The sequence below is a fragment of the Chiloscyllium plagiosum genome, chromosome 20 (assembly GCF_004010195.1).
Source record: "Chiloscyllium plagiosum isolate BGI_BamShark_2017 chromosome 20, ASM401019v2, whole genome shotgun sequence".
NCBI classification, from domain to species: Eukaryota; Metazoa; Chordata; class Chondrichthyes; order Orectolobiformes; family Hemiscylliidae; genus Chiloscyllium; species Chiloscyllium plagiosum.
Window position 1 is genome coordinate 18872152 of NC_057729.1, and position 13498 is coordinate 18885649.

Consider the following 13498-nt stretch of genomic DNA (forward strand, 5'->3'; position numbering starts at 1 on the left):
GAAGAACGCCTCATCTTCTGCCTCGGAACACTTCAACCCCAGGGCATCAATGTGGACTTCAACAGCTTCCTCATTTCCCCTTCCCCCACCTCATCCTAGTTTCAAACTTCCAGTCCCCTTGACTTGTCCGGACTTGTCCGACCTGCCTAGCTCCTTTTCCACCTATCCACTCCACCCTCTCCTCCCTGACCTATCACCTTCATCTCCTCCCCCACTCACCCATTGTACTCTATGCTACTCTCTCCCCACCCCCACCCTCCCCTAGCTTATCTCTCCACGCTTCAGGCTCTCTGCCTTTATTCCTGATGAAGGGCTTTCGCCCGAAACGTCGATTTCGCTGCTCGTTGGATGCTGCCTGAATTGCTGTGCTCTTCCAGCACCACTGATCCAGAATCTGGTTTCCAGCATCTGCAGTTATTGTTTTTACCTGTTTTAAAAGAAGTCAGGATTTATAGCTCAGTATTTGAAGATAAGTTTTATTTCCATTAATGCACTTCATATAACTGGAAAGCAATCTAATGTTGGTCTAAAGAATGATACTTACTGTAAAATGTGGGTTATGGTTGTGTTTGATTTTAGATTACCAGTATGCTTTATTAAGTTTGTAGATAGCTAGCAAAGTTGGAATTAAAAAGCTGTGTAAGACCCAACCAAAGTTGTCATTATACCCACTAGATATTGCTTACAAAAACAAATTTGATGTCACTTGAAAAATTGGCTAAAAATTAGACACATAGCCAACTTTACTAGTGTATTTTTTCACCACCGAATTTCTGCCAACATGTTTTCTTTAATTATTTGCTTCGTTAAGCTACAGTGACGTTTCTATTCTCCATTAAATAAATCCCTTGCTTGGATTGTGCTTTGTTATTTAGAAAACACTTTTGTAGTCGGTAGTTCTGTGTTTTGATAACAAGAGACCTTTTGTGCAGTTATATTTCATTATGCAGATTAAGAGAGTCAGAGTACAGATAAATCAGGCAGAATAACAAATGTAAAGGTGCTCACTTGTTTTTTTTATGATTAGTATAATAATGGTTAATGTAATCTCGGGACAAATTGCAAATCCGGATCAATCTAACTTGTAGATGATAGCTTTTTGCTATTTTCAAATAGCAAAGCTCTTGCAGTGTGTTTTCATTATTCTTTGCCCCATCTCAACAATGGTGAATTCAAAGCATATATCAAATTCAACTGGGATTATTTTCTTTTCTAGCCAGTGGTTTCACAAGATAAGCCCCCTTCAACAGCTCCTAAGATACGTAAAACTGTCAGTGTCCGTGTCCATGAAGCAGTGAAAGCGATCGCATTGTGCCATAACGTTACACCCGTCTACGAGTCTCATGGGCCTGACTCAACTGATCAAGCTGAAGCTGAGCAAAACTATGAGGACGCATGTCGGATTTACCAAGCAGCCAGTCCAGATGAGGTTAGTCCCTTCTCATTTATTAATGTGCATGATATCAAAGTCCATTTGCTAAGAGTTATGCTTTGCATTCATTTTTCATTAGTAATATTCTTCATATGTTCAGAGGCTCAGCTTGTTACTTCTGAAACTGATGCTTTGCGTGATTTTTGTTAATCGCTAAATGGTATAAAATGGAAGGCCACAACCCTGTAGGCCTGAATAGATACATGTTTCACATTCTCCATGGGATGCATTTCTAGATGCTGCTTTTTAATTTCTTTTCATCAGGGACACTGACAATCTGAACCTGATTGCATTATGGTGTCTGAGAGCCGTTTCAAGTTGCTGCTGCTTTTTTCCTCCTCCAGGTTTGTTCAAGATTGCAGTGCTCACTTTTTTTGATAAGAATAGTGATAAGTCTGTTGATAAATGGAATAACTTGTGTTGCTGGTGTCAGAAGTTGAGATTGTGGCATATTTGACAGTGTTGAGGGGTTGCTCCTTAATGGGGACAGTATGAGCCATGACTAGCTGCTGAGATTTCACAATGGATTTCCTTCTCAGGACAGATATCTGATTACTTTATGCTGAAGTTGCACTTGTCCAGTTTCAGGCAAATATTCCATGTCGTGCGATGAATTTATAATTCACATCTGTCTAACGATTCTTTTGGCATTAAAATTGCTTTGAAAAATGATAATTTTGAACTCTGGTAGATTGTTGTAACTGTCCAAGCATTTTGTTTGAATTAAAGATTTATGTTGGGATTTCAGTACTATAATGTAATTTGCATATTTTAAATGAGAATTTGTTTTTCCAAAGCTAGAGCTAAATCTTGATTCCATTTAAGTAACAATTCTATCCGTTACTGTCCTTAATGATACTATGGTTTTTAATTAAATGCACTTCATAGTTGGCTACTTATTTGGTTTTAGAATGCATGCAGTACAAATGTTATTTTATGAAAAGTCTTCGTAAAATTTACAATTTCAGCTTTAATAGAGTCATCGAGATGTACAGCATGGCAACAGACTTTTCGGTCCAACTTGTCCATGCCGACCAGATATCCCAACTCAATCCAGTCCCACCTGCCACCACGCGGCCCATATCCCTCCAAACCCTTCCTATTCATATACCCATCCAAATGCCTCTTAAATGTTGCAATTGTACTAGTCTTCACCACTTCCTGTGGTAGCTGAATGTTATGAGTAAACCAAACTGTGTTGCTACCCAAGAAATAAAAGCTGTAGAAACTCTATATAACTCCTATTCGTAATCAGTGGTACTAAAATTCAGCTCATTATGCATTTTGTTGATAGTATACAAGAGAGAAATAACAAACATAATGTGTTGTGGGCTTAAGATTCCATGGTGATCTTATTTTTAATGCATATGCTTCAAATAATAATTTGTTGCACTTGGGGTACATACAAAAATGATTTTGAAAAATAGTGCCCAATTTGCAGACAGAACACTGGGAAGAAATTTACTACTACTAACTTGCAATAAATGGAATCTTGATAAGATATCAATAGGAAAAGTTACATAGCTTTTATTATGTGTAACTAATTGATCAGGAGGTGATGATAATGCTTTAGTCTCCATCAGGATCAAGAGCCAGTTTCCTCTCTTCCCTCCCTAAGACTACATGACAATGTCAGATTGGGTAAAGCTTAATATGGTCTCCAAAATTAAACCTTTCAGAATCATAATGTTATTCAGTAATATCTTGTTTAATTAGTTTTCAGATGCTGAAAACTGGTGCACCAATCATTGTGTGCCCAAATTAGGAAGTTGGAAATTTAACAAACAGAAAACTGAATCTCAAACATCATTTTCATGATTGTAGCAATGTTTTCCTGTGGCCAGCATTAATATTAGTTGTTTGCCTGATTATCAACAGTTTGCTTGTTAAGTCCTAGGAAGGACAGAAGAAATGTAAAGGGAATATTTGAGGGATAGAAGCAGTCATTGAAAATGAAGGACCATCATTATGCATAAAATCCCTGCAGTGTAGAAGCAAGCCACTTATATATTTTATTAAGTTAAAAATCACACAACACCAGGTTATAGTCCAACAGGTTTAATTGGAAGCAGACTAGCTTTCGGAGCGACGCTCCTTCATCAGATGAAGCCAGTTGCTTCGTTCAGGTGAGATGCATGTGATTTTATATTGTGCTTGTACAACTGAGACTCAGAGTCTTCTCACCAACTCATCTGAGCATTTCCTGGCAGTTTTACAGTTTACTTCTAGCTGGTTATGGAAATAACTCTTTTGTGCTAAGATAGGTATATCACATGACACCAGTGTTACCTTTCTGGTTTCTCAGACTCTGATGTTCACTGAACAAACTCTGGGCATCAACATAGGATGCGTTCTTCCTTCTAACTCCGAACATTAAAACTAGCTGTAAGAATGTATAATTTCATGGAAATATTATTAAAATATATAAGACAAAGTTCTTTGTAGTTAGAAGGAAGGGAATCATTTGATTTGATTTGAATATTTAAAAAGTCATGTGGAAATGAGTCATCTAATGCCCTGTAATGTCTGCGATGGTGAGAAGAACCTGCCTCAGCATCTGATCTATTCCGATGATTCAGAATGCACTTGCTGGTTTAGCACTGCTTGTCCAAAGGGATTACTTTAATATAGGGCCTTTCAGCTCAGAGGGCAGCTGTGACTTCTTCTTCCTCCTTGCTTTTATTCTGTGTAAATTAAATCAACTCTGAAGCCAGAGGGAAGTTGGTGACAAGGTCATACTTTGAGAGAGGTAAAAGTACCCTTGGACATTTGAATGTTTGTAGATGCAATTCTGTATCGTAGACCACAACATACAAGTTAACCCAGTCTGTATCTTTTCAGTTTTTTGGTCCCAAAACTTATATATTATCTGTAATTGAGTATAACTTGTTCATATTCAACCATGACATAGCTATACTTGCATTTGTAGTCAACCTCAACTTTTCACCCCTACCTAAACGGATGTTTTACTCACCAGTACCATATAACTGGATGCAAGGGATCAATCAGGCGATAGACTTGCACACGTCTTTGCAATGCATTCTAAGACGTGGCCACACAGAGCAGACATGTGGCAAATGACAAATATAGTGACCACCCACACCCAGGCTGGCGGTTCACGTTTATATGTAATGTATAAATTGATTCCTGTTTTTGGAGAGAATCTTTGAGGCTTTAAAGGTCAACTTACACATCAGTATCTTCAGTATTTATTTTTTGTTTTAATGTACTGTCAGTAAAGTACCAGATACAAATATTATGTGATTGGTAGTAAAAAAACAGAAGATTTCTCAATGCACTGAGCCTTCTCTTTAAAGTTGGATATAAATCAGTACAGGAAAAGTATTTGTCAATTCAGGAACACCCAGAAGAGCTTGTTGTTCACATTCTAGGACGGACAAGTGGTGATGAATACCAAACTGCTTTTTTTTTCCTTCTGCTAAGCCATCTAGCAGTGACAGGTCAGGAATATGATATCTCCTTAGTGTTCCAACTAAATTACAGTGAAATCATAATAGTGCCATTCCTGCTTGACGCCAGCTTGCATTTAGCAAGAGAGCTTCAATGCTCTGATTTCAGTGATGGATGACAAGACAGGAAGGAGTTGTGTTAGTGGTCTGAGGAGTGCAAAGGTCAGGAACTGGATTGTAAAAGTTCATTGAGTGTTAGGTGCCCTTTCAAATCTTCGGCACCGCTGGGTCAAAGGTGAGAGACTGGGTTTGATCTTTACGATAATTTATTGGAGAAGGTGGCCATTTTCTGTATTAAAGGAAAACTGCTATCAAGGACATTAAAAAGGATTGTACAAGAATGTGATTTGTTTGATAGTCATTATTTGTGCCCCCTTTATTACAGCTGCTTTATTAAAGCAGTTAACTGAATGTGGATATCCAAGGCATGTTTAAAAGTATCTGTTCAATTCAATAGTTTCTCACACACAAGGTATTTTCTGCTCTCCTTTAATATTTTTTTGATAGCATTGTCATGTACATAACTGTTACACTAGTGTGAGTGTAATTGACAACCATCTACCTGGTTTCTACGGTGATGTTCGGAAGCTACTCATTGGGTCCTGTTTGGGGGGACAGTCTTGAATAATATTTCCCCAACTGCTTCTCCTCCTTCCAGTGAGGATGTTCTTTGTGTTTAAGTAGTGACCCATAAGTCAATAGCACAAGTTACAACTTATTCTCTGGCGCTGTTTATTTCAGGAAGTCTGAAGTGAATGGACGACTGAATAGACCCATTTTTGTTAGAAATGTTTCAAAAATATGACTTAAATAATCATTTCTCACGACTATTCTCTGCTCCTTTCCCTATCTCCTCTGAAGGTGTTGGCTTATTTCCTAGGTAATTGTCACCCTCCTGTATTTTGCTCAGTTAATCATTCCATACATATGAATAATGGGATTGAGTAAAAGCAGATGATTTTATCATTGGGAGCATCACAGCCAAAGTTGATTCCATTCACGTTTATCATCAGCCCAGCCCTCACTGGCATGTGAAATAATGAGAAATTTGGGAGAATGTGGTAGGAACAATTTAATTCTCAACATTTGAGGAAACTATCATTGTCCCCCTAAAGGTTTCAATGACAAGATGCAAATTCCACCTCATTTCTGTGCAGTGATTTTCCCAGATACTGACATCGATTCCGAACTTGAAATTCTGATCAGGTAACTAATGGCTAGAGGTGATGGTGTTTTCTGGGCCTCTGTCATTCCCAATTATCTTATGCTTTAGTTGGCTGGATGGCTGGTTTGTGATGCAGAATCACACCAACAGCTTGGATTCAATTCCCGTACCAGCTGAGGTTACTGCAAAAGATTTCTTCTCCTCCAACGCTCCCCTTGCCAGAGATATGGTGACCCTCATACCCTTGCTGCCAGTCACCCTCTCTCTATTGAGAGAGCAGTCGAATAGTTTAGTAAGACAACAGCTTTTATGTGCTTCTAGCATGGTTCAGGATTGCTTGTATCCTGCGTCCATGGGGGTTGCCAGCATTGGTGATGGGGATGAAGTTCAGCATATCACTATTTACTTGGTTGCCTGGACATGAAGATGTCGGTCTCTCCAATTGAGCGGACTTAAACCTCTCCTAATGTGAAATTCTTCTCATATGTCTGTAAGTCGATTTTCCTGCTCCTCGGATGCTGCCTGACCTGCTGTGCTTTTCCAGCACCACTTTGATCTAAAAACTGTATGTAAGTTATGGCAGGTGGAGACAAATGTCAGCCTGTCCTTGCCATTTCCAAACTATTCTGAGACTCTTGTTTCTCCTGCTACAAGATGACTGGAAGGATTGAGTGAGATAAAACTGTCTGGAAGAAGAGGAGCAGGACGGGTGGTGAGATGATCTGAGTGAGTAGAAGTGGAGAGGACAGGCAGGCTTAGTGGTGCAGTGCCAGAGTTAGAATAAGAATGGGATAGTCGAGACAGGTTGTTGGCACTATACCTTGCAAAGCACATTGCAGCACCCCTTTGACACTGCACTGATCTGGGTGGCTCTTTCTGACTGAGATTAGATTTAGATTAGATTCCCTACAGTGTGGAAACAGGCCATTCGGCCCAACCAGTCCACACCGACCCTCCGAAGAGTAACCCACCCAGACCCATTTCCTTCTGACTTATGCACCTAGCACTATGGGCAATTTAGCAAGGCCAATTCATCCGAGTTGCACATCTTTGGACTGTGGGAGGAAACCGGAGCACCCGGAGAAAACCCACGCAGACACTGGGAGAATGTGCAAACTCCACACAGACAGTCGCCCAAGGCTGGAATCGAACCTGGGACCCTGGTGCTGTGAGGCAGCAGTGCTAACCACTGAGCCACCGTGCTGCCCAAAAGCGGCAAGTTTTGATGCAGTGGGTTCCCTCTGGTGGTCTTCTTCAGTGAAGAGGATGGTTGTCCTCTGTACAACTTCATCCAGCAGGGCCTTCAGGTCTCTGATGGCTAAGTGGAATGCCAACTTGCCTTTCTCTGCTATCTCTTTCCAAAATGTCATATTGCAACACATTTGGCTCACAGCGTTATATTGGTGCACGGTTGGGGCTTAAATATGATGCCCAGAATATCTATACTGGAAAGCCCTGGCGGCAGTGAACACTTTCACCTCTGAATGCACAATTCCAAAGGATGCATGCAGTGGGAGCTATTGGATAATTCCAAATGTAGTCTTTTCTGTTCACATGAGAAATGTTGCAATGGGGCATGGTGGGAAACTCTATGAAATTTCCTGAGGCTGACACTTATCCTTTGTTCTTGATGATTTCTTCTTGTGTGCTTAAACAAAACACAATCATCTTCCCAAAGGATTCTTCGCCTATAAGCAGCTTCACAGCCAAAGATTTGCTGTTTCCATTATTGGCCATGGCTTGTATCACTGAGTGTGGACCCTTACTTGGGCCCAGAACAACTTACAAAAGGATAGGGATTGACAGTCCTCAGCTCTCCAATGACCCTGTTTAGCCTGGTCCTGTTTTCTAATGAAACATTAGATGCGCCCGGTGCTGATTAGAAGCTCGGGCAGTGACCATTCCTGTAACCCAGGTCTACATGTGCCTAAAGTTGATCTTAAATGAGCCCAATGCACCTAAAAGTTCAAGGAACTGGGCAAAGCAGGAGCATTTGTCTAAATCCCAGTTTAAAAACTTGGGTCACTATCAGCATTTTTCTGTGCTGTTACCATTCTATTATTCTGTAAATTCAACTCTCTGGCATCAACATTTGTGACAAGTGTCAAGTCTCATTTCTTCAAGAATTTTATTAACTTTAGGAAGCTTTTAAAATGATGAATTTTAAGTTACTTCTTTCCCTGACTGTGTCTCTCTCGATCCAATCTATCCTAACATTTTATCTCTCTTCAATAATTAATTTGTGGTCCCTTCTTTGTTCATCATCCAAACAATAAATTTAGAATAGCGGAGATACCTATTGGTTCAAAAGTAAAACAATGCACGTGCTGAAATTCTGAAATAAGAAAGACTGCAGAAACCCAGTAGGTGGCTGATGTTGGTGTGGCCAATCAGGTTCCATACGCATATTTTGAGCTAAAGAATACAGGGGTAAATCTAACTCTTAGCAGAGACTACAAGATGTTCTATGACAGCAAGTTCTGGTCCAATATCTGATGAGATTGCTTATCGAGTCAGAGATGTAAAGCACAGAGGCCTTTTGGTCCAACTCATCCATGCTAACAAGATTTGCCAAAGTAATCAACTTCCATTTACCAGCATTTGGTCGATATCCCTCTAAACTCTTCCTGTGCATGTACCCATCTGGATGCCTTTTAAGCATTGTTATTGTACCAGCCTCCACCACCTTCTCTGGTAACTCATTCCACACGCACCTTTCTCTGCATGAAAAGGTTGCCCCTGAGGTCCCTTTAACATCTTTCCCTTCTCACTTTACACCTATGTACTCTAGGTTTGGGTGATGAAAAAAAGATGTTCAGCAAAAGTATTTCACCTTCAGTACAAACAAGTATTTTTTTATTTGATAGTGGTAAAGATACCTGATTCAGGTTTTATACTGGATTTTATCTGGTCAGATATATAAATATAGAACTCTCAAAGTCTTCCAAATTGTTCAATGCTTATTCTAAAGGAAAGTGTTTTCACACATATGTACTTATCCTTCTTTGGAAAATTTAAGTTTATTTTTTCCTTCCTCTCTCATCATAAACATTTGCCAACCTTTGCTATAAAATCTGACCTACATGCTAGTGCTTCAAAGAGCTTCAGTTGTTTAGGATATGCAAACAGATTCCTGTTATTTTATCACTCTGGTCCTTGGAGATTACCACAACTACCTTGCTTTCTTCCATAAACTTTATTTTTCAGAATTAGTAATTACAAGTCTTTTTGTTCAGTTATATGAAAGGTCAGGCAGAAGTTCCATCTAAGTGGTGTTATTGAGGTGGCTCATTGAATGACAAACTGCCTGACAGTATCTGGAAATTTATTGTTCTAAAGTCACACTTCCAGCAAGCAACTGAATCTGTCAGCACACCCATTCACTACTGCTTTTGTTGACTTGACATGATATTGTTGTACCTTGGAGTTGGAAACTGTCAGGTTGTAGGCTAAGGGTCAAAGATTTAAGCAAAGTAGACTAATGTTATTTATTAACAAAAGTCACCATGACCTGTAACTGGACCCAGTTTGTTCTTTCGAGTAAAGGGAGCTTTAGGAGTTTCAGTAGTGATGCCTATTCCACCATCTGAATGCTAATGGCTGATGTGGGGACTTTTGAAAAGAGGCTAAGTTAAATACACCTTTTAATCTTCTCAAGTTCTAAAAATGTTTAAATGGAGTGTTTGTGTGAATTTTATGATATGATTGATCATTGGAACTGAGATTATAATAGAATATCTTTTTGAATATCTTCTGCCGTTCTAAACCCCACCTTTCTTTTACCCACATCAGTCTCTTCTCTGTTTCTCCTGCAAAGTGGATAGTGCTGCAGGTATCTTTATGCAGGTCATGTTGCCATGCATTCAGTCATTTGGTGCAATGAGTTTTATTTATTGTTTTGGCAATTTAACATTTCTATTAAAAAGTGATTCACTCAGTTGGCAATATGTAGGTCTGTTGGTTAACTGTTTACAATCTTTCCACCATTTCAAGCATGTCTTCCTGCAACATGTGACAGAAACAGAAACCAGTAGCATAAACTGAGTTGCAGATCCAAGCCTTAACTAACAACTGCTGCCTTCTGCAATAGGTTCCATTTGAACTGTCTCTGCAAGCGAGGAAACGGGAGACTGAAGTGGAAGAGCAGACAGCTGTTTGATTTTAGAGACCGTACCAAATCTCCAAGGCCAGACAGACTAAGTAGATGCCACTGAGGAAAACTGCGGTTCTGGGAAAATCCTGGGTGCTCTTACTCCAGCTTCAATGTCATGGTTGCTTTCAAATGCTGACTTGCAGTGTGGAGTCCTCATGGAGACTTACAAATCTTGGTACATTCTTAGGGTCACAGTCGTCATTTGGAATAGTGTTAAATACCCAAAATAAAATTTTCTTCTCATTGAAGAAAATATTTTCAACAAATTATTACAAAAGAAATAAATATAAAAATCTGATAGATGCAGTGAAAGTTGATTTCACAGGGCCTGTGGGTCATATGTTCCCTTGTTTAAGTGTTTTATCCAGTGAGTCTCGCTGACTGGCCTGTTTTTGCTTCCTATCAAAATAAACCAGCTCATTTTCATGTAGCACAGCCTCTCTTAATGGCTTATTTAGTGTCCCTAATTGTAAGGTATGGGAGTTTCAAGCAGACCTGGGATGGGATACAGCTCGTAATTAGTGCAATAATGTTTGCAAACTTGGATGTACCTCTTATCTTGACATTTTCTTTAGACCATGACTGTATTTTTTTAAATCAACATCAACTTCCATAAAAAGAAATTGTAACACAACACAGTAGAAATTTAGAAACTCTATTCTGGGAGACCGTCATTCCCCTCAGGACAGAGCCTTCTGATTGGGTCAGTGAACAGGCTCAGGAGGGTGTTAGCAGGTAGTGGGTTAGCCAGGTAAAGGGGATCTGAGTGAGTGCTGCAGGGGGAAGGAGCTAACTGGCTGGGTGGTGGGAGTAAGAAGTGGGTCAGTAAAGATGAATGTATAATAAAAGATCACTTTCTGAATTATTTGCAGAGTGGATAATTGAGCATTGTGACCATTGCAATGGGTGTTATCAGTAGTATTAACATTGGTGTTTGAAAAGCTAATTTCAAAATTTTAGTTGTGCAGGTTAGTTGAGATTTTGTTGTTTTGATTCTTTTCGACTGTGGATGAATTCCAGCATTTGGGGGGAGAGGTGGTCCTTTTGTTGTCTTGTTTTCTGGTGTCTGGCTTGTTAGCTAGCTGCACTCAGATACAGAGAATGTGCCCTTTACCTGTAACACAGGAGTTTCTAGGGGGTAGTTCTTTGGCTGTGACTTTATTAGCATGCTAATGCCGAAAACCAGGCTGGTGCACATCGGAACCTTAGCCCACTCAGTTCCACTTGCACACTCCACTAGAAGTGAGACTAGCTTGTATATCCACTATTGTTGGGTATTTTTTTTAAAGGGAATGTTTAAAAAAAAAACAATATGTAGGGACTAGCTTGCTATTGGCCAGAGAATCTTCAGACCCTTGTTACTGAAGTAGCCTCTTTGGTCTCTCTCATATCTTTCCCCTGTCACCCTAAATCTGCGCCCTCTAGTTCTGGACTCTCCCATCCCACTGAAAAGATCTCTATTATCCTATCCATGCCCCCTCATGATTTTATCAACCTCTATAAGGTCAGCTCTCAGCCTCCAACACGCCAAGAAAAACAGCCCCAGTCTGATCAGCCTCTCCCTGTAACTCCGATCCTCTAACCCTGGCAACATCCTTGTAAATCTTTTCTGAACCCTTTCAAGTTTCACAACATTTTTCCGATAGGAAGGAGACCAGAATTGCACACAATATTCCACAGCACCTCGCATTTATCTGAATTACTACTTCAAAGAACTCAATCAAGTTTGTGAGACACGATTTCCCATGCACAAAGCCATGTTGACTTTCCCTAATCAATCCTTGCCTTTCCAAATACATGATAACCTGTCCCTCAAGATTCCCTCCAACAACTTACCTGCCACCGATGTCAGGCTTGTTAATCTGACTTTTCCTTAGAACCTTTCTTAAATCATAATAGCCAACCTCCAGTCTTCCAGCAGCTCACCTTACTATTGATGATATAAATATCTCAGCAAATGGCCCAGCAATCACTTCCCTAGCTTCCCACCGAGTTCTAGGTCCTGGGGATTTATTGACTTTTATGTATTTCAAGACATCCAGTGCCACCTCTTCTGTAATATGGAAATTTTTCAAGATGTCACCATCTATTTCCCCAGATTCTATATTTTCCATGTCCTTCTCCGCAGTAAATATTGATGCAAAATACTCATTTAGTATCTATCCCATCTCCTGCATGAGCTGCCTTGCTGGTCTTTGAAGGGTCCTATTCTCTCCCGAGCTACCCTCTTGTCCTTAATGAATTTATAAAGTCCCTTTGGATTCTACTTAATTCTGTTTGCTATCTCATGTCCCCTTTCTGTCCTCCTGCTTTCCCTCTTAAGTATGCTCCCATTGCCTTTATACTCTATTGATGATTCATTTGATCTATCCTGTCTCTACCTGACATATGCTTCCTTCTTTTTCTTAACCAAACCTCAGTTTCTGTAGTCATCCAGCTTTCCCTGTACCTAACAGCCTTTCCTTTCACCCTAACAGGAATGTACTGTCTCTGGACTCTTGATACCTCATTTTTGAAGGCATCTCATTTTCCAGCCATCCCTTTACCTATAAATATTTGCCCCCAATCAGCTTTTGAAAGTTCTTGCCTAATACAATCAAAATTAGCCTTCCTCCAAATTAGAACTTCAACTTTTAGATCTGGTCTATCCTTTTCCATCACTATTTTAAAGCTAATAAAATTGTGGTCGCTGGCCCTAATGTGCTCCCTCACTGACACCTCAGTTACCTGCCCGGCCCTATTTCCCAAGAGGAGGTCAAGTTTTGCACCTTCTCTAGTAGGTATATCCACATACTGAATCAAACATTTTCTCGTATGCACTTAACAAATTCCTGTCCATCAAAACCTTAACACTACGACAGTCCAAGTCTATGGTCGGAAAGTTAAAATCCCCTACCATAACCACCCTATTATTCTTACAGATAACTGAAATCTCTTTAACAAGTTTGCTTCTCAGTTTCCCTCTGACTATTGGGGGTCTATAATACAATCCCAATAAGGTGATCATCCCTTTCTTATTTCTCAGTTCCACCCAAATAACTTCCCTGGATGTATTTCCAGGAATATCCTCCCTAATACAGCCGTAATGCAAAAGCATTATCAAAAGCACCACACCCCCTCATCTCTTGCCTCCCTTTCTATCCTTCCTATAGTATTTATATCCTGGAACATTAAGCTGCCAGTCCTGCCCATCCCTGAGCCACATTTCTGTAATTTCTATGATATCCCAGTCCCATATTCCTAACCATGCCCTAAGTTCATCTTACCCCAGTGAGTTA

At 39.9% G+C, this 13498-nt stretch overlaps 1 protein-coding gene across 1 annotated transcript in view; it reads left to right on the top strand.

The window, feature by feature from the left end:
• LOC122560050 (probable phospholipid-transporting ATPase IIA) overlaps positions 1 to 13498 on the top strand; it is a 179465-nt gene that overhangs the window by 91823 nt on the left and 74144 nt on the right. The window contains exon 14 of the mRNA XM_043710245.1: positions 1217 to 1429. Within this exon, the coding sequence (XP_043566180.1) occupies positions 1217 to 1429 (213 nt within the window). The remainder of the gene's footprint in view (positions 1 to 1216; positions 1430 to 13498) is intronic.